This window comes from Salvia hispanica, chromosome 1, assembly GCF_029641045.1.
Source record: "Salvia hispanica isolate PSC_SH4W2 chromosome 1, Shi_PSC_v1, whole genome shotgun sequence".
Taxonomy (NCBI): Eukaryota; Viridiplantae; Streptophyta; class Magnoliopsida; order Lamiales; family Lamiaceae; genus Salvia; species Salvia hispanica.
The window spans coordinates 58729966-58754318 of NC_142692.1; the positions used below are offsets into that span (position 1 = coordinate 58729966).

Below are 24353 nucleotides of genomic sequence, written 5' to 3' on the forward strand. Positions count from 1 at the left end.
TACTATTTTTGGTAGTAGCGACTCACATTCCATTAACTATTTTCACTCACATTTTATTATAAAACTAATATAAAGTAGGATCCGCATGTCACTAATTTTTTTAACTCACTTTCTTTAAACTCGTTCCTGAGTTAAAAGGCAAAGCTCAGAAAATAAAACAAATACAAACGTTGACCGCCTAATTAGGAAAATATAGTGTACTAGTACAATACAATATATAGCATCAAATGTTTCACCAACAAATTTTATTATTGAATAGAGAATAGGAATCATCCAAACATAACTGCGACGGGGCTTCTAACAGAACGCTTGCCCGAGCTCCATTTAATCTCTCCTTGAACTATTTTTTTATCTGCTCCACCACCACCCGACCGGCTAAACCTCACACTATACGCCAATTTCTGACCCGCCTTCTCGAACCGAAGAGCAGCCGGTTCGACCTTCACATCCACACCGGCCGGAGCAGCCACGCTCACTTTGTACTCAGAGTTCGCTTCACCAACGTTGGTCACAGTTCTTGTATAATTCTGCGGCGTCGATCCAAGCGTGATCGAGAACGACGGGTAGTTCAGCTGCGCCTCACGGATGCTCGTCTCCTTCTTGCAGTCCACTCTGCGATGCACCACGGTGCCCACTTGCGCGTTGCTTAGATTCAAGCCGCACAAGTAGGGGATGTAGTCCTCTGCCTTGAGGTCGTAGATGAGGCCGGGATCATTCGCTTTGGTGGGGTTGACATGCCCTGCCCCCGTGGCAAACACGTCCGCGGGGAGAAGCCCCTGGTCGTTGATTGGCTTCCCCTCGCGGTTCACCTGGTCCGCGGTGGTCATGATGGCAGACTTTATGGCCGCCGGAGACCAGTCTGGGTGCGCGCTCTTCAGGAGCGCCACCACCCCACTAAGATGCGGGCACGACATTGAGGTCCCCGAAATCATGTTGAAGCCGGACGTAGCGTTGTCGACGGAGGTGTACCAGGCCGCGAGGATGTTGTTCCCGGGCCCGGTGATGTCGGGTTTCAGGATTCCCGGGCTTGAAATGCTGGGCCCTCTTGATGAGAAATATGTCACCACTGGGGCTTCGATTGTACGGTCGCTTATTTGGGTTCCTTTGTGTATGATTTTGGCTTTCGGGGTTTTGGTGGATTTTAGATATGTTTTCAATTTGGTTGCGTCTGAGTAGCTAATGTGTGATGTGGGTAGAACATGCGCTTCTGCGGAAGTTGTGTTGCCTTGTGTTATTGAATTTACGAGTATCATGCCGGCGCCGCCGGCCTTCTTCACCGCCGCCCCTTTACTGGTTCTTGTAAAAATCCCTAATTCACACACAACTATCTTACCTTTCACGTTGAGAGTCGACAATTGACCATCCTCGCAAAGTGCTGGTTCCGCGTAAACGATTTCCTGTTCCGTTGTGGGAGCGAAGCCGTGCGCCGATTCTCCGTTTAATTCCTCGCCGTTGCCTAGAACGACGGTGGCGGTGAGTTTCCGATCCATCGACGCAGCGCCGACGGTGAGGATCCACGGGGCCTCGTTCGACAGGGTGCGCGGGTCCGGGCCGCTGTTCCCGGCCGAGCAAACCACGGAGATCCCCTTCTCCATGGCCCTGAATGCGCCGAGGGCGATGCTATCGCTATAGAAAAGGTTGGACCCCCCTCCCAGCGACAGCGACAGGACATCGACGCCATCCTCAATGGCGGCCTCGATTCCCGCCATGATGTCGCTCTCGGCGCACCCAGCAAGGCTACACACCTTGTACATGGCAACATGTGCCAGGGGTGCAATGCCAGCCGCCGTGCCATTGGCGTTACCAAAAATGGCAGCGCCAGGCACAAAATTCCCTCCGGCCGTGCCAGAGGTGTGCGTGCCGTGGCCTTGCTCGTCGGTCGGCGCGTCGCTACTGAGGCTCCTCGCCCCGATCAGCTTGTTGTTGCATCCTCCCTTGGGGCCAAACTCGCACTTGCCCTTCCATTTCGCGGGCGGGGGCGGGACCCCCTTGTCATTGAACGAGGGGTGGCCAGGGGTGATCCCGGTATCGAGCAACCCGATTATAACGCCTTTCCCGTAGTTGGAGTGATTCCAAAATCCTACATTTTGGTTGAGGCCTAAGAAATTGGGCGAGTGGGTGGTGTGGAGCTCATACACTCGCTCGGGCCGAGCGGAGATGAACCCTTTCACGCCGCGAAGCGCTTCTAAGTCCTCGGCCGATAGCTTCGCGGCAAAACCCGTGAGCACGTTGTGGTAACGGTGCAAGACGCGCGGCGCCACATCGGTCGTGAAAAATGAGTCGAGATCGTCGAGTTGTAGTGACTCGACGTGAACGATGTATGTTTGTAAGGTGTTTTGGTTGGCGTTTATAAGTTGGTTAAAATAGACTAAGCAAATCAGAGCTACAAACCAACCAAACGCCATTGCTAAATGTGTTTATTTTGTCTTTGTTTGTCAATGTGTTGCTTTATATACTTGCTAACTCTTAAATTTGAGACAAAGAATATTGATTGTAAATGGCCGAAATTTGGTTTTAAATACCATGATAGGAAATGATGAATTAATCATTTAGGTTGTTATGAAGATCTCATTTCGCATTTTTGCTTTATGTAATAAGTTATTTTCCTTAGATAGATTATATAAATGTCAAATACACGGGTATGACTTTTATGATTATGCAAATTTACGCAAAAATAATAAATGCGCGTTATTGCTTATTTCTACAAATATTATTTCATAACGCACGCTATTTCAGGGAAAAAAAGGTACTTAAATGGCAATTTTCTCTTATTTCAATGCTCTATTTTAATAGATTAGTATCTGAAATAAAAATTCAATAAATAATCAAACTTCACTAATTAATTATTTTAAATAGTGATAGAAGAATTAAGATAGATGATGTGTATAATTGAAGCAATAATAGCATTTGGAATGCTATTTGTTTCGACGATTTGGACTGCTATTAGTTTTACTTGAATGTAAATGTTAGAATGTAAATTGGATTCTCATGATTTTTTGGGTAAAAATTAGTAATGGATTCTCAAGTTTTAACTGTAGGCTTTAGTTAAGAAACCTGCAATTGTAAATAATTGTTCTGACAATGGTGCTGAGATAATTAATCCAATTTCACATCGACTATTATAAGATTTAGCCAAGGCGAATAGGCGCGATACTCTATATACAATATGGAAAATTTGAACCATACGTATCAAAATCGAGCATACAATTAAGGAAAAATTGATTGCCATTTCGTATATGGATAAATTCATCCAGAAAATTGCAAAATTGACTAAATTTATTAAACTTATGTTGACGACCGACCAATGTATACATAAATCTGTATTATAGTACATTCTATTACGGATCTACTACAAGAAATCTAACCCTGTACAGAGAATATATACACAACCATTTTTCTAATCAAAATCTGAGTTCTATGTTTCTAACCCCAAATGTAAAAATACCAATTTTTTAATACTAATTTTGGTTTAGTATACATATTCTAGAAATCTAAAATCTAAATGTTTAAAAGTCTGAATATGTTTACAAATATTTGAAGACCTACCAAAATTAGCATAGAGGATATGAACCTTGAAATGATGCAAGTGAGTAAATCAATGTTTTATAAAACTAGATAGATAAATAAACCGACAAAATTATCAATCCATGATTCAACCGGTTGGACCAATCCCACTATAGCAATATATATAATATCCTTAGATATATAATTAGACAAAAAAATTATTACAATTTAATGCATGAGAAACATATAAGACATTGTAAAATAAAAGTGTTAAATCTTAATTAATAGCATTAAATGTCAATAATTTCATAAGTCTAAAATTAAATTAATAGAAAGTAGTATACAGTTTTAATTAGAATCATCATTTTCTAATTTCATATATTACGATATCACTAATCCTTTTATAAGAGATATAAACATCATTTTCCTTATACTTTTAGAAGAAACGTTAAACTAACAAAAAAATTAAATTAAATTAAATGTAGATTGATATCATTTAATTTTATAAAACTAAATGTTGCATCAGAGTTATGACTCGGTCAAAATCTTTGATCGGTCACGCTTCTAACAATGTGAATTTTAGAATGAAAATATGAAAAACAAACACATTGCAATTCGTAATTTGATTTATATAGGACTATAAGATTTGGTCAGTGATAAAATGCAAACTTATATATTGTATAAACTCAAAACTACTCAACAGCTTTAACACAGTTTCAATACAATATAAACACAGTGTAAAATTTTAAGATTTTAATGTCAACGTAGTATCAACACAATATCAACACAACATGAATCATTGACTACCGTTGAAATTCTGTTGACATTTTCCTGTTAATGTTTTTTTGTAATTTGTTGACATTTTTCAATGGTCCAGATCATAGTTTTGAGTTTGTACAATATTTAGAATTTTCATTTATCACATTCCTATAAGATTTACTATAAAATAAATTTACTTTATCTATGTAGTTTAAGTTTAAGAGATTGAAGTTCAGAGTTTCTTTTTTTTGATGACTTTGAGTTTGAGTAGTAAGGGAATACTTTGAATTTGATTCTAAGCATGGTTTACATTATTTTATAGCTTCTGTAGGGTAACATTTTAATTTCCATATTTCATTTTTACTATTTTTGGTAATGGACTCACATTTCACTAACTCATTCTCATTCACATTCACATTTTATTATAAAATCAATATATAAAAATAGGACTCATGTACCATTTTTTTATGGCTTTGAGTTTGAGTGGTAAGGGAATACTTTGAATTTGATTCTAAGCATGATTTAACATTATTTTATAGCTTCTGTAGGGTAACATTTTAATTTACATATTTCATTTTTACTATTTTTGGTAATGGACTCACATTTCACTAACTCATTCTCATTCACATTTTATTATAAAATCAATATATAAAAGTAGGACTCACGTACCACTAACTTTTTCAATTCACTTTCTATTACATTTTTTAAAACTCGATAGTGACAAATTATAAGGGACGGAGGGAGTATAAATTAAATCATTATACAAAATTTTCATATTAATATATTTATTTATTAAATATTCTTTATATTCAAAAAGTTTATACTACTTTTAAAATTAAAATATACTAAATAAACTATAATAAAATTCGAATATAAATTGAAGCATCTTTATAGATATACAAAAAATGTCAAGGTACTAATTTCAATTAACAAAAAATTAGTTATAATTAACTTTTAAAAAATATCTCAAAAATATAAGAGTAACGGCCAAATGTGGTCCTAAACATATGGCCGTTTTATCAATTTGGTCATGAACATTATCTTTTTGATTATTTGGTCCCTCACAAAATGAATGATGCACTTTTTATTAGCACTAAAAATACCTGCAAGTATACAGGGTATATATAGTATAGCTAAAGGTTAGTACCGGATATCGAACACGGGGAAGAAGAACACAAAGTGTCTATCCTCTACTGAGACTCAATTACTATTTGGAAAAACATTTGGATTTTGAAAACTTTTGAAAACCTAAGAGTGAATAAGAGCATAGATCAACTAAAAGCAAATAAATCACGAGAAAGACCATAGAGATAAGGGAATTCCAGGGATGTGTGTTCACAGTTATGGTTATACAAAATTCCAACTATAATACCCTAGCACAGTTTATACTTTGAAAGGACGAGTCACCTAGCTTATGCTCATGCGAAACAAACGTTGATTACAAGATTAGGGTTGTCAATCCTAACGCGTAACTCCAAAAAGCTCCTAAGACCCTTGAAAAGTCCTCACTCTCAATTAACAGTACCGTTTTAAGGGAAGCTAACTGAAGCTCAGTTTACGACTGTCTGTTTAGACTGTGTGCATAGTAAGAAATAACAAGTCCCCTAGGTCCAGTGAATCCACTAGATCACAAGGTTTAAGAACTCACGGATCGTCGGAAGATCTCGGTCGTCGGACACACAGAATACCTCTTCAAAAACCCTCAACCACGTATACTAAAATTAGCACAGGGAAGTAGGGATCGATCCCACAGAGATGGATGCGTAATAAAAAGGTTCAAGGACTCGGGACTGTTTTCGGGTTGGCTGCTGCCACGCAATTTTGGGTTGAGGAAATTAAACTAGACTTGGCAATTAAAACATGTTACGCTAACATCTAGATCTAGGCGGAAAATAAATCATGCATATAAACTAAAACAAGCGGACAATCACTAAATCTAGGAAACTATCCTCTAAATTACCTAGACCTGGGAAAACAACTGACGGTGGGGACCATTTTCTGAAAAGGTAAAATACGGATGAAAAGCTGGAAAACAACTAACTAAAGTACTAACTAACAGCGACATCATCTTCTCTAACCATTGACGTAAAATATCCAGCAAAACAGAGATAAAATGTAAATCGAAACGTACAGACTTGATTTAAAGCAACAGAAACGAAGAACACTTTAAACTGAAGCAGATCTACGGTCACTAGACGAAGTAAAACAGAAAGAGAGCAGAAAACTCAAAATCCATGCACAACTCGGTTTCCCCTGTTCAGATCCACACTTCGGATGCTAAATCCACTCCGGATCCAAGCCTCCAAAACCAACTCCGTCCAAAATTATAGCCATGACTACCGATTTTCCAAACAATCACCGATCAACAACAACAATTCAGATCCACAACCTATTCCCCAGATCAAGCACAGAATTATCCAAAATAGAGAATAACATTCAACTTCCGAAATTAAACCTCAAAAACACAGAATCAACGTAAATCAACGCAAGATAAACACAAACATGACATAAAACTAAATGCATAGATAACCGATAAGTAGCCAGCAACTAAATCGACTTCCAAAACGATGAAGTTCGACGGATAAAAGTGCAAAAAAACTGAATGTAAATAGATTGTATCTTCGCCCTTCGCAAGGACGGTGTTACCACTAACTTTTCTCCGAAGATGAACCCCTAGAAATAACTACCCCGGAATTTCCATTTTTCCCAAGTGTGTGTGTGTGTGTGAGCTGAGAGCAAAATCATCCCTCTTGCGTGTGCTGCATGCTCCTTTATTTATAGGCGTTGAAGTGGGTCCAGCGAGGTATGAATAGTCTTTGTTGCCCTCAGCTATTGACTTCCTTCGTCTAGCCATTTTTTTTCTCTTCAACTCTGCTCACTTTCCTTCATTTTCATTTGCTAGTCCATTGCCTCCAGCTCTTCCTGGATCTAGCGATTCCTTCACACACCTGGCTTAAAAACTGCGTTAGACCCAGTAAAATAAAGTGTTTTTCACCACATATCCGATGCATGAAATTAGCCTTATCACTAACTGTAGCGTCTACTAAGTGGATCTAACTCGCTAGAACTCTGTCACAGTTATGAAGCAAGCTATATTAAATCATACACGATTGTGTCACTCACTCATGAAGCATCAAAACTACTTAGGGAAGAAACAAAGTAAAAACAAAACGGATATTAAATAGAAAAAGGAATTTGTATAACCAAAGTCGTTACTAACGCATCCCTAGAATCCTATGAGTTTAGTTACACATAATTGAATAAGCTAAAAACATATATTGAAGGGAAGACAATTTGAACATAAGACTAAAGCAAATAAAACCCGTGGGTAGAATCCTTGTCGTTCTTGATTTTCTTGAAATCCTTCTCCAACTCCTTGCACAAATGAAGTACTCTAGGTCTTGATCTCTATGAAGTATTTTGCAAGTAGTAGTTCTCCCTTTTGATGAAGCTTGAGGTCTTATTTATAGGGGAAAGCCATTCCTTGTTGTAGAAGGAAAAGATCTCCAAAATATGGTAAATCTGGGCGCAAATCTAGGGCTTCTCGGATTCGCCGCCTTTCTCCGGCTGGCCGCCGCACCTTGGCCGGCGGTCGCCGCGTTGGATTCCAGAGAGTCTGTTCCCTCGGCGGCGGACCGCCACACATCTCCCGACAGTCGCCGGACGAGACTTCTCTTCAAAGCATATTTTTCCGAGGCAGACCGCTGCATTGATCTGCCAGCCGGGCACCGACGGTCGCCGCACACATCCGCGGCGGTCGCCGGTCGCCGTCTGACTCCAGATTCCCAAACTTGGCGTTTTGGCTCCCTTTTCCGGCTCAATTATGCACATTTCTCACAAAATACGTCAAAATACCAAAATAGACAAAATATGCAAATAATTGACGTGTAGAGTGACTTTGACATCAAAAACGGACCAAATAATGGCCTTAAAACAGTGCAAAATCCGAGCGTATCAACTCCCCCAAACTTACATTTTTGTTTGTCCTCGAACAAAACAATAAAGATACAAAAATAGACGCACGGAATGCACAAGGACTAGATGTCATAATTGCCTCAAAATATGGAAGAACAGTTTAAACATGTATTAACGCAATCAAATCATACAAGGCTTATTAGTGCACTTTCATTACTAACTCGTGGAACTCCTTGAATTCAAGCCCTCGCACGTGGCAAACTTCCAAAGATGGGAAGTGTTCTCTCACTCTCAAAGTGTATAAGGGTAATGTGTACAAAAGCACTCAAATCATGCATCATGCAAAGTTTACCATAGGCTTGCTCAAAGTTTACTCCCTCCTCTACTAAATGTGATTAAGCTTCAAAAGTCCGAGAGGTCTTTATCTTTGGTTGTAATGTAGGCTCTTTGGTAGGTGAGGAATATTTGGCTAAAAAGTGACTAAAAATAAAAATATCCCAAGTAGAGTAAAGATAACTCCACTTTTCTAAACTCAAGACACTTTTACACTTTATTTATTTCTCCTTCAACTCACTTTTCCAATCCTTTGATTTTCTTCTTCTTTTCAAAACCTTTCACACATTTTTTTTTCTTTTTTTTTTCTTTCTTACACATCCTTTCTTTTCTTTTCTAAGATCAAGCACATATTTAGAATTTTTCTCAATTTCACAACTTGTACTTTCTTTATATTGAGCACACTACTTTTATATTTCCCCCTTATCTCTCCAATTCCCTTGCAAAATAAGATAGCAAACACTAACTAACACAAGGAATTGTCCCCATTATTTTGGCTTCCAAGGAATAGGCTTAAAAGCTCAAACTTGGCTCCGAAGGGAAAAGACTTGAATATAAAATTTTTTTTTTTTAAAGGGTCATGTTTTTTTTTTTAGATAAAAGTAGGCAAAGAAAAGATGGCCAATCATCCTCCTAAATCGACTTAAACACTATGTAGACTTAGGCAAGACTAGGAGCAAGTTCTAGAAACATATACATGCATGCAGATAAATCACACAAGAATGAAATAATAGGCTCAAATTCTCACAAGGTATAAGCATGATTCAAGGCGAACAAGCAATTCACTAATTATGCACCTTTTTACCAAACCATCAAATCAAAACGTTAAGCCACACTTAAACATAGATGGAATGTAATATCATCGGCAACTCGATCTAATGTTTGTCCCTAAGCATGCGTGTTTCTAAGTTCTTCATGTTAAGTTCACGACATGGATTCAAGAAAACATTTTAAAAAAACAAAATTCACCTACGGGGTTTTGAAAAAACAAAAACAACAAAAACTTTAAAACAAAAACCTAAACTCACGGTCCATCACTTTATCCCCCCCAAACTTATTTACAACAAAGTGTAAAATAAGTTTGTAGAGTTGGTAGGGACGTGAGTTAACTACTGAAAAGAAAAAAACGTACCTTGAAAATTCTCGTGTCGAGGCTTGACCGGGTGAAAGTTGAGAAACTTTGGAAAAAATCGCGCTGGAAAAATACGCCCAGGTGGCGGCCCGCCACAGCATGTCCAACGGACGCCGCGCGACAACAGAATGTTCCAGTGAGCAGGTGGCGGACCGCCACAGCACATGCGGCGGTCGCCGCCTAGAGGTCAGAGCCTGCGAAAATTTTTCAAAGCACAAAATTAAACTAAAACCAAAAATACTTAACTTAAAACAAAAATCTTCAAAAACAAGAAAAGAAATTGTCTTTAAAAGCATCCAAAAAATGATACAAATGCTCATTTATAGTCATTGAGCTTGACTTCTTCAATCTTGAGGAGTAGGAGGAAAACGGGCATTGAGGTCGTCGAATGTGTCAATAAGATAGGCTATATCGCCACTCATTGTTTGGCACTCTTGTCTAGCCTCGGCGGCCATCCTTTGGAGCTCTTCAATCTCACGACGGCGATGCACGTCTTCAAGCCTTTGTTGCTCCCAAAATTGTTGCTCCGCCGTGCGCCAATCGCCTTGAGCCGTCCATCCTTAGCGGTTGTAGGCGTTCTCCCTTTGTTGCTCCGCCCAACGGGTGTCCCAAGTGTTGGACACGTTTTGCATGTAGGAGTAGATATCTCCTAGTTGGGCGGAGGTATTGGCTTGAAACTCCTCATCGCGGCTTGGCCTTCCGCGGTTTGCTCTAGTCCGGCGGCGATGTCCCTCGACTTCCTCCTCCTCTTCTTCTTCGTCTTGGCGGCGTTGGGGCGGCGGTGGCGGCGGCGGTTGATTTTCTTGGGCGTGCGAGTGCTCCCCTTCTTCGGTATACTGATCGATAGCATCGAAAGGCCTCAAAGATGGGGATGCGAGCCGGGATGTTCCTCTTCCTAAATTCCCCATTGACGGGGTTAGCCTCAATGGCTCTCCGGTGCGCCGGGGTGTTGAGAACGGGGAAGTGATCCCCCGCCACTTGTAGAAAAAATCATTGCCCCCAATAATCGGTCTTCAAGAGCCCCACTGAAAATAACACCTCATAAGTGATGAAGCGCTCCCCGCCATCTTCCGTCAAACCCGCGAAAGACACCTCCAAATGCTCGGCGATGGCCGTGATCAAACCACCACAACATATGACGCCGCCATCCTTCTTTGTGATCCGATCCACATAGATAGTAAAAAGGGTCCCATAGTCGAATCCCTTCTTGTTGAGGAGACACCAAATCACATTTAACTCCGTTTGGGAGACACTTCCCCCGTCGACCCTAGCAAACATAAGTTGGGTCATGGCTCGGTGGAGGTACCGCAAAACCGGGTTGCGGATTGAGGAAGACTTGGCGTAGCCCGCGGCATGCTCGTGCTCATTCGTCATCGCACCCCAAACCTCATCAAAGTCGTACTCATTGTCGGTCTCGGGGTCGGGGTCGAAGCAATGGAAGATTCCGCAAAGTTCCTCCATGGTGAGCGAGTGCCATCGGTTGCCTAGGCGGAAGTCGATGCTAAGCGGGATGTTTTGCCGGCGATCCTTCGTGACCTTCAACGAGCTTAAGAACTCGAGAGTATACTTCCTAAATGACGGTCACTTCCTCTCAAACATGTACCGGAGGCCGTTCCCGTCACCTACATCACATAAGGCCCAAAAGTCCTCCGCGACTCCCAAAGTTTGAAGAGGGAAATCGTGGGGGTACCGCGAAGGCGTCGTCTCTCGCGCCGACAACTTCTTCCATATAACCTTTTGCTCATCCGAAGCAAGGCTAACACCATAGTTCTTCGCATTCTCGGGCTTCCCCTTTGATCCCATATTCCTACAAACGAAAAGTACAATAATTTGAACATATACCACTAATGGGAAAAATCAAAGGTTCCCCCAAACTTGCACTCTTAGAAACAATAATAACAGATCAACATGTAGAAGCAAGCTTAAGTGTAGAAATTTTCCTAGATGGTAACAAGGAAACATGTAAAACATAAACTTCCCAACTAGGAAACACTAAACCATCCCCCAACGTGAATTCATCCCCCATGCAGAGACGTATCAACAATAATTCAATATATATCAACAATCTATATAGGATACTAAAGTATTGCAATTCATGGAAGTAATAATAGCCTCACAATGCTATGAACATGATTGCAACATAAAAATAAGTAGAAACAAGAAGGAATCACTATTCACAAAGCTTTACTACTATCACAACACAATATCACCATGGAAGTCCACAAATAAGCATACACAATCATCCCCCATCATAAAATAAGAGTTTTCACCGAACAATTCATCCAAAACATGCCTAAATTCGTGGAAGAAGTAGAACAAAACTCAGAAATTTAGTTAGGATGCATACCTTGTGTTGATTGAAAATTGAGTGAAGAACTCCAAACTTGAAGAGAATTGAGAGAATTATGGTGTGGGTGTGTGAAATTGGAGATTTATAAAGATGGGGGTTGTGTGCAAAGAAGGAATTTGAGAAGGAATGAGAAAAAGAAAGGAAAACTTACCTTTTAACTGCATTCTCGCCTTCTGGACTGCGCGCGGCCGCCGCACGGGCGTTCTAAAACATCGACTTCTGGCGGGCCGCCGCGGCCCATTCAGCGGTTAATCCGGGCCGCCCTAAGCCTGCCCTAAGCCCGTCCTATCCTGCACATGTGAAAATACGTGTGGCGACCGCCATGTTAAATGCGGCGACCGCCGTAAAAACTATTATTTATTTATTTTTATTTTTTTTAGAAAAACAAAAACGAAAGGAAACAACTGAAAGCACGAAAAATTGGGTTGCCTCCCAACAAGCGCTTTTGTTTTTAGTCGTTAGCTCGACTTGAAGTGGCACACTAATTGGGCGGATCAGCGACCCTAGTGTTGAAAATAGGCATAGGGAGCAACTTGGTCCCTAGCTTCTTCCACCACTTGTATTTCCCTTTTTTTTTGTTTTGAGAACATAAATCTCGGGGTCCTCCTAGGTTGCCTTCTTCCTCTTTTGCTTCTTTTTCTGCGGGATAGAGGTGGAAAGGTTAGTATCACCCTTTTTGGGAGAACTTCTTACCTTGTTGACAATGTAGATAGTGGAGGTAGTAGGATCCTCCACTTCAAAGGGGTCTTGAGGTTTGGTCAAATCCGTGACCATGACTGCCCTACACTGCCGTTCCATTTTTGTCTGCTTTGCTTCCTCAAACTTGAGCATCTCACTTTCGATCTTAAAGGTGGATTGGCTATGGTTATCGCTAATTGTGATCTCGCCACGACCTACATCAATCAAAGCTTTGCAAGTAGCGAGAAAATCTCTCCCTAAGATAAGAGGGACATTCTTGTCTACTTTCATGTCAAGCACAATAAAATCGGCGGGAAAAATGAAATCATCTATTTTCACTAAGACATCCTCAATCATACCAAAAGTTTTTATGGTCGAGTTATCGTCCAACCTGAGTGTTACGTCTGAAGTTTTGAGTGGCCCAATGTTGAGCTTTTCATAATACTTCAGCGGCATGAGATTGATGGAAGATCCTAGATCGCATAGGGCCTTGTCAACCTTTCCCTCTCCAATCCGGCATCGGATAATGAATTGGCCCGGATCTCTCTGCTTCACCGCCTTCTCCTTTTGGATGATCTCGCTGCAATGATGTGGTAGCTTAAGGTCGGCTTTTGTCGGCTTTTTCTTTCTCATCACTGCCTCCCTTAGTAGCTTTGCATATTTAGGTATTTCCTGCAACGATTCAACCAGAGGAATGTTTGTATGAACTTTACAAAACATGTTCAAAAAATGTTTGAACTGCTCTTCGAGCTTAAACCTCCTCTTTGGTTGGAAAGGTAGCACGATCCCATTATGCCGCACGAGTCCTTGCTGCGCGGGTGTTTCTGCCTTCTCGGTGGCGGCCCGCCGCGTAGTGTGTGACGGTCCGCCGGCGGCTGGGCAGTCCCCAGTTTTCTGCTTTGCCACCCACTTTTTGTTGACGTCGTCCACTAGTGCGGCTGCCTTTGCCCTGTCCTCATCTAACTTCTTTTGGATTTGCTCCATTTGCGTGGTGATGTTGGTTAAGGCAGTCGAGATCGTGTTCATTCCTTGCTCGAGGTTGTTTATTCTAGCTTCAACCACTCCGATCTTGGTGTCATTAACCTTCCTGTCTTGCGCGATTACCTCTAAGATCTCTGTGATCCCTTGTTCATACTTTTCCTCCTTCTTGAGTGTCTCAACTACTCCTCCCTTGCTAACAATAAATCCTGCAGGGGGTTGCAAGTAATTATTGTTAGAATAAGAGAGATTAGGGTGAGGTCGGTTCCCATTATAATTATTGAAACTACCGCCCCCCCGGTTAGGGCCATAGTTGTTATTGTAATTTCTGTTGGGGCCGCCTCCTTGCATGTAGTTGATTTCTTCCACTATCGGGGTAGGAGTTTCAGGCTTAGAAACTGCTATAATGGAGGTTGGTGGAATCGGGTCCTCTTTCCTCGATGAATCCATTTGGTCCACCCTAACTCGAAGCTCGGCCAATTCCTTTGCAAAGGAACTTTCCTCGGCTTCTTCAACTGCAGCTATCCTTTTTAGGCTATGCCTTTCTTTCGACCACCCCCTGCTGTTGGTGGCGAATTCCTCTATCACTGCCATGGCTTCCTCACCTGACTTCTTTAAGAACCCTCCATTTGCACCTGAATCAAGCATAACACAAATGTTTTCGTTAAGCCCATTATAGAGAATCCCTACCTGGTGGTCCACGGTGAAACCATGGTTAGGGCACTTTCGGAGAAGGGCTTTGAAACGAGCAAACGCCTCATAGAGGGGTTCGTCCTGGCCTTGGATGAATTGGAAGATCTCGCTTTTGAGCTTCAAGATTGTGCCCGGCGGATAGTACTTGTCGAGGAAGGCATCTACAATGTCCTTCCATGTGGAGACCTTTTCTTTGGGCATACATTCAAACCACTCTTTAGCTGAATCAGTTAATGAAAAGGGGAAGAGTCTTACCCTTATGGCATCGTCGTCGACATCGTTCAGTTTGAGAGTGTTTGCGATCTCCACAAATTTGGAGAAATGGCGGTTAGCATCCTCTGTGGCCCTACCTGCAAAAGGAGTTTGCTCGACCCTTTGAATAAGGGGCATGCGCAACTCGAAATTATTAGCGTCAATACTAGGTCCTTCGGGAAAGGTAATCATATTCCCATGATTGAACATGTTCATCACGGGTTGTATCTCTTGATTCTTCTTTTCCAGAGCCTCTCGGGCCGCCCTTTCCGCATCTCTCTCATCCATTAGTAGCTTCATCATTTCCTGCAGTTTTTCGATGTCCGTTCGGTCACCCATTGTTCCTGATCCTTTTTTACTTCTTATTTTCCTACGAGTTCTCTCAAGTTCTAAATCGAGCGGTTCTAGGCTGTCCTTTCCAGAGCCCGCTCGCATACAAAACCTGCAAGAACTAAAAACAAAAACGAATTAAAAACTAAGATTAAAAACTGAAAAAATTAAAATCCAAAGTAGCAAAATTATCCGTTTGAAGATATCACTCCAAAGTGAATTGTCTTCCCCGGCAACGGCGCCAAAAACTTGATGCACTTTTTATTAGCACTAAAAATACCAGCAAGTATACAGGGTATATATAGTATAGCTAAAGGTTAGTACCGGATATCGAACACGGGGAAGAAGAACACAAAGTGTCTATCCTCTACTGAGACTCAATTACTATTTGGAAAAACATTTGGGTTTTGAAAACTTTTGAAAAACTAAGAGTGAATAAGAGCATAGATCAACTAAAAGCAAATAAATCACGAGAAAGACAATAGAGATAAGGGAATTCCAGGGATGTGTGTTCACAGTTATGGTTATACAAAATTCCAACTATAATACCCTAGCACAGTTTATACTTTGAAAGGACGAGTCACCTAGCTTATGCTCATGCGAATAAAACGTTGATTACAAGATTAGGGTTGTCAATCCTAACGCGTAACTCCAAAAAGCTCCTAAGACCCTTGAAAAGTCCTCACTCTCAATTAACAGTGCCGTTTTAAGGGAAGCTAACTGTAGCGTCTACTAAGTGGATCTAACTCGCTAGAACTCTGTCACAGTTATGAAGCAAGCTATATTAAATCATACACGATTGTGTCACTCAATCATGAAGCATCAAAACTACTTAGGGAAGAAACAAAGTAAAAACAAAACAGATATTAAATAGAAAAAGGAATTTGTATAACCAAAGTCGTTACTAACACATCCCTAGAATCCTATGAGTTTAGTTACACATAATTGAATAAGCTAAAAACATAGATTGAAGGGAAGACAATTTGAAAATAAGACTAAAGCAAATAAAACCTGTGGGTAGAATCCTTGTCGTTCTTGATGTTCTTGAAATCCTTCTCCAACTCCTTGCACAAATGAAGTACTCTAGGTCTTGATCTCTATGAAGTATTTTGCAAGTAGTAGTTCTCCCTTTTGATGAAGCTTGAGGTCTTATTTATAGGGGAAAGCCATTCCTTGTTGTAGAAGGAAAAGATCTCCAAAATATGGTAAATCTGGGCGCAAATCTAGGGCTTCTCGGATTCGCCGCCTTTCTCCGGCTGGCAGCCGCACCTTGGCCGGCGGTCGCCGCGTTGGATTCCAGAGAGTCTGTTCCCTCGGCGGCGGACCGCCACACATCTCTCGGCGGTCGCCGGACGAGACTTCTCTTCAAAGCATATTTTTCCGAGGCGGACCGCTGCATTGATCTGCCCGCCGGGCGCCGGCGGTCGCCGCACACATCCGCGGCGGTCGCCGGTCGCCGTCTGACTCCAGATTCCCTTACTTGGCGTTTTGGCTCCCTTTTCCGGCTCAATTATGCACATTTCTCACAAAACACGTCAAAATACCAAAGTAGACAAAATATGCAAATAATGGACGTGTAGAGTGACTTTGACATCAAAAACAGACCAAATAATGGCCCTAAAATAGTGCAAAATCCGAGCGTATCAATGAACTCGGACCAGAATCGGTCCTAAATTAACAGAACCGTCTATTTTTACACGGTCAACTCATTTAATCAAGTTTTGACGAAAATTAACCATTTTAATTGTAATTAGTCACACCAAATAAAACCCTCCGCCGCCTATCAAAACCCTCTGCAACCTCCGCCGCCTGAGCAGTACGGGTTGCGCAAGCACAAAAGTTTCTCTTTCTTCTCCCTCCGCCACCGCTGACGGCATCCAAAATCCTGCCCCCAAACTTGCCCAATTCCAAAACCCCCACTCCGAAAGTTACAATTAAGGAAACACTGCCGGTGTTGGAGGAGTTTTTTGGAGACGATCAGGAATGGGTTAACAAGATTAGCGAGGCCATAAGAACAGATGCGGCAGCTCAAATTCGATTTATGGAGGGAAAATTGGAGGAGTCTACAGTCAATTTGGGGGAGAAGATGACAGAATTAGGTCAATTCCGCCTCCGTTGATGAAAATTCCCTCAACTTGTCACAATCCCCAAATTGGATCAATCCCCAAATTCGCACCGGCGGTGCAAATCAGGTCCATGATTGCTGTGTGCGTGTCTCCACTGGTGAGGGTGAACTCCGACCAATCGCCGCCGATCAAAGAAGCAGCTCCGCCGCCGCCGCCGTCGACATCATCAAAGGAGTTAGTTGTAGCTTCCTCTTTGAGCAAGCAACCATACTGCTCAGGCGGCAGGTGTTCAAGCGCGGAGGTTGCAGAGGGTGTTCAGGCGGCGGAGGTTGCAGAGGGTTTTGAGAGGCGGCGGAGGGTTTGATTTGGTGAGACTAATTACAATTAAAATGGTTAATATAGGTCAAAACTTGATTAAATGAGTTGACTGTGTAAAAATAGACGGTTCTGTTAATTTAGGACCGATTCTGGTCCGAGTTCATTTGTGTGGGACCAATAATAAAAAAGATAATGTTCAGGACCAAATTGATAAAACGGCCATATGTTTAGGACCACATTTGGCCTTTACTCAAAATTTAAATGCATATAACTATCTCGATTTAAATTACTTTTTACACAATATATATCAAATTAAAGATAATTTTATAAGGATTCCAAAGAGATCCTACATACATATGTTTCGATATCAAAATTTGATAATATTTTTGTGAATTTTCACATAATTCGTGCAACAGATTACATTAATACAACTTGCAAAATATGTCAATATAATACATGGATAATGTCTATATTTACATTTTCATATATTCGTGATGACATATTTAATACACTATATTGACAGAAGGTTTCTCAACCATAAATTTAATAGTTATTCTTATATTTTCTATATTAAAAAAAATAAACGAAATTACACATGACAATAAAAGAGATAGAGAATAACAGTTGAAAAAATAGATGAGAGAGATGGAGAGGAAGAGGGAGAGCTCAGCTCCGGCGGAAATAATAGACGGAGAAGACGTCGTTTCAATTCTAATTTGGTATAAAATGGGCTAAATAATTGGGCCTACTCCCTTACCTAAAATGTGATGATAGCTAAAAGATTTATAGATTAATTAAAAGCCGTAATTATATTTATAATGTTCGTTTTAGTAATGATAATTTTTATTTCATCTATTGACTTTTGTTAGAATTATTGATAAACATAATAAGAATTTATAAGATTAATTTAAAAATATTTAAATATAAATTCAAATTCATATACAAATATTTAAGTTAAAAAATAAAAAATTTAAACTAAAATATTTTTTAAAATAATTATTTAAATATTATATTTATTATTATTTTTTTGTATTCGAACTCACTGGTTTTATTTCTTGGGTCCGTCATTGCATCTCTATCATGATATATATAAAGAACAATTAAAATTCAAGACTCGAAATATGTATATTGTTCCCAAGAAAAAGTTATCTGTAAACATATTTACTAGTACAACGCTAACCTCTTAGAAATCAACATATTAATGACACGAAAAATTAAATAAAAATAATAAAGACTGATATGCAAAATATGTTTGTATCGGCTTATTCAGCATGTCAAAATAATAAAGTGCAATAACTCAAAAAATTTTGTGTACTCACTATAAATTTGGTGCTATTTCATTAATAATGAGTTTGCGTAAATTTGCCTCCACATATTTCGTTATCCGTTCACATCCACCATAACTGTTATATTTCCAACTTCCTCCATTCTCAAAATGAGCATCACACCACCCTCCTTCCGCCGCAGATGGCCACCGGACTTGGTTTCCTCGCACCCAAACCCAAATGTCTAACTTCTCACTTCACAAAGCCTTCTTATATCCCCACTTCTTCTTCCGCGCCCACTCGAAAGTTGTCGATTAGACGCACTTTGCTGCTCAGAGGCAGAGCCACCGCCGATCCATCAGGTTAGTTAGGGCTTCTGTTTCTCTGAATTCAACATCACAATTCTAAGTTAGGCTCCACTGTTTTTGCTTTGGAATCCCCAATTCTACTGCTGTTGCCAATTTCAAGGCCAAAGAGGATTTGTAATTTAGGGTGCGGGAACGGAATCCATGTGACGCATTCAACTTTCATCATCTCGTTCTTCGCCATCAGGTCAGGTTGAAAATGATGAAGTTGTTGATAGCAACGTCTTGCAGTATTGCAGCCTGGATAGGAAGCAGAAAAAAACTGTAGGGGAGATGGAACAGGAATTTCTTCAAGCACTTCAGGTACTCACACTGAATCTTCATTTTGCTTCAAAGTGGAGAAACGTGTAGTATATATTTATATGTATGTTGGTGTCAATTACTGCGATTTTTGTGTCGTAGCTAGCAAACTACATGATAGATAGGTGAATCATACTCGGGGATGATTGATTCAGTGCTTTATACTCATTACTAGGATCTCTCTAATTCTACCCTTCCAATGAGGTATAAATCAATCAATATTAGCTCAAATGCAAAAAAATTCAAGGGCTTTAGGTTATCCCATAGTTCTAATTTGTCTTAGTAAACAATGGATTAGACTTTACTGATTTTATTTATCTAGGTTAATCCTCAAAGTAAACACTCCCTTAGTTTGACAGCCTTGAGCTAGAAGCTATTCACTGGATTAAACTTAGTAACCCTTTATTTATAACTCAATAGCTCCATTTTGATGTCTAGTTTTTGTCTGCCTCGATTTTGTTTTACATTGTTATGTTTGTTGGTTAGTATAATACCAACTGTTGTGCTTGTTGCAGGCGTTGTATTACGAGGGGAAGTCTATAATGTCAAATGAAGAATTTGATAATCTCAAGGAAGAACTAATGTGGGAAGGAAGCAGCGTTGTGATGCTAAGTAATTACTATATTTTTCATCTTTGATTGTCTTTTGTGACTTTAAATTGGGTAAACTTATCAGAATTGGTGCCTCTTTACTCATGAAATGCCTTACCTTTTCTTCTTCCGTCTTGCGCATGCAGGTGCTGATGAGCAGAGGTTTTTGGAAGCTTCGATGGCCTATGTATCCGGAATCCCATTGTTGTCCGACAGGGAGTTTGATGAACTGAAAGGTACTTTCACTATTACAATGTAATTTTGATCATGTGAGAGCAATCTATTTTAAATTGAAAATTATATTTTCACAAAATCTGTACCAATTACTATTTTGTTGTCGCTTTATGTTCTTACATGTGCTACAGTACTAGCCTGTGTTTTGGGGATCTTCATGGATAAACCATTTATTGATTTTCAGTTCCTTAGCATCTTGTAGGCAGATGGGAGTGAAATTGTGGTTGAAGGTCCTCGATGCAGCCTCCGGAGTAGGAAGGTTAGATCTATTTCCCCTTAAGCATGCTTAAGTATCAGGTCCATTTGATTTCTTAAGTATCGTGTTTTTCAAATCTCTGTAGGACATGCACATTTTCTATTTCTCAGCATTTGATGGAATAACATTCTGTTTAAAGCTAAAATAGGACATCAAATGTTAATTTTCATTTTTCACTGAATATTATCAAATTTATGTTGAGCAGAAAATTCATGCTGTGAAGTTGGAGAGCCCAATCTAGTCTAACTGAAATCTGATTTCTTGATTAGGGTGCTAAGTTCTAAACTAGACTAAAATGGTCTGCTTTACAATCTTTTGCCCATATCTCATTTCTAAATAGGTCTCTAGAATACCAAAAGAAAAAGAAATCATGTTATGTTAGTAGTTTGCTCTTCAGATTTCTTCGAATCCATTCTTATCTACAAGAAAAAATTACAAATACAATGGGGAACCAATTTTGTTCCCCTCCACTGATATCCGGGAAGTATAAGAGTAACCCTCTTTGGTGGTCAAGTTTTTCAGTACATAGTCGGCTGCTTTTATAAACTAGTAAAACAGAAATATTCGTTTTTAGTTTGTTTGTATGTATTTATGCTGCGCATGAGCGGATTTGTATAGCTTTCAACTGTGAAGTCTATCAGTTACATGCTATGGGCAGTAGAAATAAATGATACCAGTTGATGGAAATCCAAAAATAGAGCTGTACTATGGAGATCAAATGTGTAAAATTATAAAACACGTAAAAAACTTCTCTACCATATCCACTTTGGGGCCGTTCGGTTGCCATGTTTACTTGTGACTAAAGGCCATGTCTAATCTTATCTCTTGTTCGGTTGCCTTTTTATCAATAACCTGGCCGGACAATGTATCTTGGCCCATCTCTACAGTGCCAAAATTACATTGTATCTCGTTATTAACTATCTCACATTCACCACTATCCCTATGAGTAAATTAATCCTAGACAAACCCTATTTTGACTTATCCTATATTGTATTTAACTATTATCTACTCTAATGAACCGAACGCCACCTTTATGTCCTAAGTTATGTTCTCAATCTACTATAAGCATCCAAGTGTTTCTCATTTAAGTCCGATACCTTGTGGTGCCTGTTAACACTTTGCGTTCAAGCCTGTATTCTGGAAGAGTAAAGCGAGCCGAAAATGGGAAAGCGGGAACCATATATGTAAACAGTATTTAGAAAATTTTATGGCAGAGCTGGTTTGCACATTGATATTGTTAGTCATAATGTCACTTGAGTTAGAAATTATGTTTCCAGTATCCGGTTTTCATTCAAATGCAGGTCTATAGCGATCTTTCTGTGGACTACCTAAAGATGTTCCTTCTGAATGTTCCAGCCGCAGTTGTTGCATTAGGACTGTAAGTGACACCACACGTAGGCAGACGGACTTCAAGCAAGCACATTTTCTTTCAGTCTCATACTGTGAGCATAGCAGGCTTTACTCAATCCTCTTTTTTCTGCAGGTTTTTCTTTCTGGATGATATAACTGGCTTCGAGATCACCTATCTCTTAGAGGTGATCAAATGCCATTCCTCTTAAATGTCAGCTACTACCAATTCTTCCTAAATGCTCATTAGGTGAATCGATTCAAATTTTGTTTCAGCTTCCGGAGCCTTTCAGTTTTATCTTCACATGGTTTGCAGCTCTGCCCCTCATATTATGGCTATCGTTCACACTCACAAATGCTGTTGTGAAAGATGTTTTGATCTTAGTGGTAAGATTATCTCCAATTTTTAAATCAGATAAAGAGAAAATTACATTGAGCTGTTGAAAATCATATTTCAGGGAGTCTGTCCGAACTGTGGAACTGAGAACAATTCATTTTTCGGTTCCATACTATCGATTTCTAGCGGAGGCTCCACGAACAACGTCAAATGCTCCAAGTACGCTTGATACTTTTAAGATATCGCCTTGTTTATCCTGCAAACTGTTTCCTTCTTTCCCCAATTGTTAACATCGCTGCATTGTTTGTTATCAGTTGTGGAAGTGCACTGGTGTACGACTCCAAGACACGTTTGATTACGTTGCCTGAGGGAAGCGAGGCATGACTTGATAAGGTACCAACCTTGAAACTACTTTGGTATTCAGTTCATCAGGTTTGTTCATCTTCCAAAGATTGATTAAATAACAAGTTGGAAAAAACAGTGAATTGAAGAAAACCAATTCCATATACATACCTGATCAGATCAGTCATATGGTCTGCTTATGTTTGAACAAACTGGTGCAGGATGTTGACATAGCCGACATTGGTGTGATGTGAAGTGAACATATTACACAGGCTTCTCGGGTGTTGTAGCAAGATATCACGTTTCTTAAACTATTTTATTGCAATATCCATTGTCATTTGGCAGACTGGAAAAAATATATCTTGGAAATGCATGGGTTTTACTCTAAATATAAAAAAGCAGTATCGACTAATTCATAGAGGAATGTTAAATTTTCCAAATTCTTGTCCCACATCGGCTTGGTGATGATCCTAGCTTCTCTATATAAGTGTGGATAACCCTCCCCCTTATGAGGCCTTTTAAGGGGTGAGTGGCCCATTTCTAATATGGTATCAGAGCGGGCCCAAGTCGATGATGGATTTCTCTTTATTTCTTATCTACCTCACGAGTGGAAGACCGATTTCCTTTCCGGCCCACATCGATGATGGTTCTCTCTTATCTCTTGCATTGCCTACCCACGTGATGGAAGACCGATGTCCTTTCCGGCCCACACGTGAGGGGCGTGTTAAAATTCTAATATCTTGTCCCATATCGACTTGGTGATGATCCTATCTCTTCTATATAAGGATGGATAACCCTCACCCTTATGAGGCCTTTTAAGGGGTGAGTGGCCCATTTCTAATATGGTATCAGAGCGGGCCCAAGTCGATGATGGATTTCTCTTTATTTCTTATCTACCTCATGAGTGGAAGACCGATGTCCTTTCCGGCTCACATCGATGATGGTTCTCTCTCATCTCTTGCATTGCCTACCCACGTGATGGAAGACCGATGTCCTTTCTGGCCCACACGTGAGGGGGCGTGTTAAATTCTCTCAATTCTGTCCCACATCGACTTGGTGATGATCCAATCTAATCTATATAAGTGTGGATAACCCTCCCTCTTATGAGGCCTTTTAAGGGGTGAGTGGCCCATTTCTAATATGGTATCAGAGCAGGGCCCAAGTCGATGATGGTTTATCTCTTTATCTTTTCTCTTGCCTACCCACGTGTGGGCCGGAATGACACATCGGACTTCCATCACGTGGGTAGGCAAAAGAAGAGATAAAGAGATAAACCATCATCGACTTGGGCCCTGCTCTGATACCATATTAGAAATGGGCCACTCACCCCTTAAAAGGCCTCATAAGGGGGGGGGGGGGGTTATCCACACTTATATAGATTAGATTGGATCATCACCAAGTCGATGTGGGACAAAATTGAGAGAATTTAACACGCCCCCTCACGTGTGGCACACGTGAGGGGGCGTGTTAAATTCTCCAAATTCTTGTTCCACATCGACTTGGTGATGATCCAATCTAATATATATAAGTGTGATAACCCTCCCCCTTATGAGGCCTTTTAAGGGGTGAGTGGTCCATTTCTAATAAGGAATTTATTAAGATAGATTGAAAATTTGAGTTATCTAACTTTCAATTCATTAAAATTTTCTTGATGAATCTTTGGAGATGGTGTGGATTCAATCATAATATTTATTTTTAAGGCAAACTGCCGAAAAAATTATGAATTTTGCATGTCCAACAATTTAGAAATTAGCCTTAAAAATAAAAACCATGAATTTTAATATTTTTCTCAGCTTTCCCATGGGTCTATTTTTGTGAAATTTTATCTAAATTGACTCCCGAAAAATTCAATGAGGACAACACCATCCATGAATTTTATCATTTTTTTAGCACACTTAGCAAATAATTCAATTACATCATCAATTGAAACATGTGTCGGCAAATCAGCAATATATTATGTATAGGAAATTAGTAATTGTTTAGCTATGGAAAATTTGTGAAAAATATTG

At 40.0% G+C, this 24353-nt stretch overlaps 1 protein-coding gene and 1 pseudogene across 1 annotated transcript; one reads left to right on the forward strand and one right to left on the reverse strand.

Moving 5' to 3' along the window:
- Positions 1-243: 243 nt before the first annotated feature.
- LOC125220309 (subtilisin-like protease pseudogene) lies at positions 244-2405 on the reverse strand (annotated as a pseudogene).
- Positions 2406-18665: 16260 nt separating this feature from the next.
- LOC125185691 (PGR5-like protein 1A, chloroplastic) lies at positions 18666-22756 on the forward strand. The gene is made up of 11 exons (XM_089067332.1): positions 18666-18935; positions 19126-19241; positions 19754-19850; positions 19975-20073; positions 20263-20321; positions 21620-21696; positions 21802-21853; positions 21942-22052; positions 22124-22221; positions 22317-22395; positions 22566-22756. Exons 1-10 carry the CDS (start codon positions 18776-18778, stop codon positions 22384-22386), a joined length of 939 nt encoding a protein of 312 aa, XP_088923458.1. The 5' UTR covers positions 18666-18775; the 3' UTR covers positions 22387-22395; positions 22566-22756.
- Positions 22757-24353: the final 1597 nt, after the last annotated feature.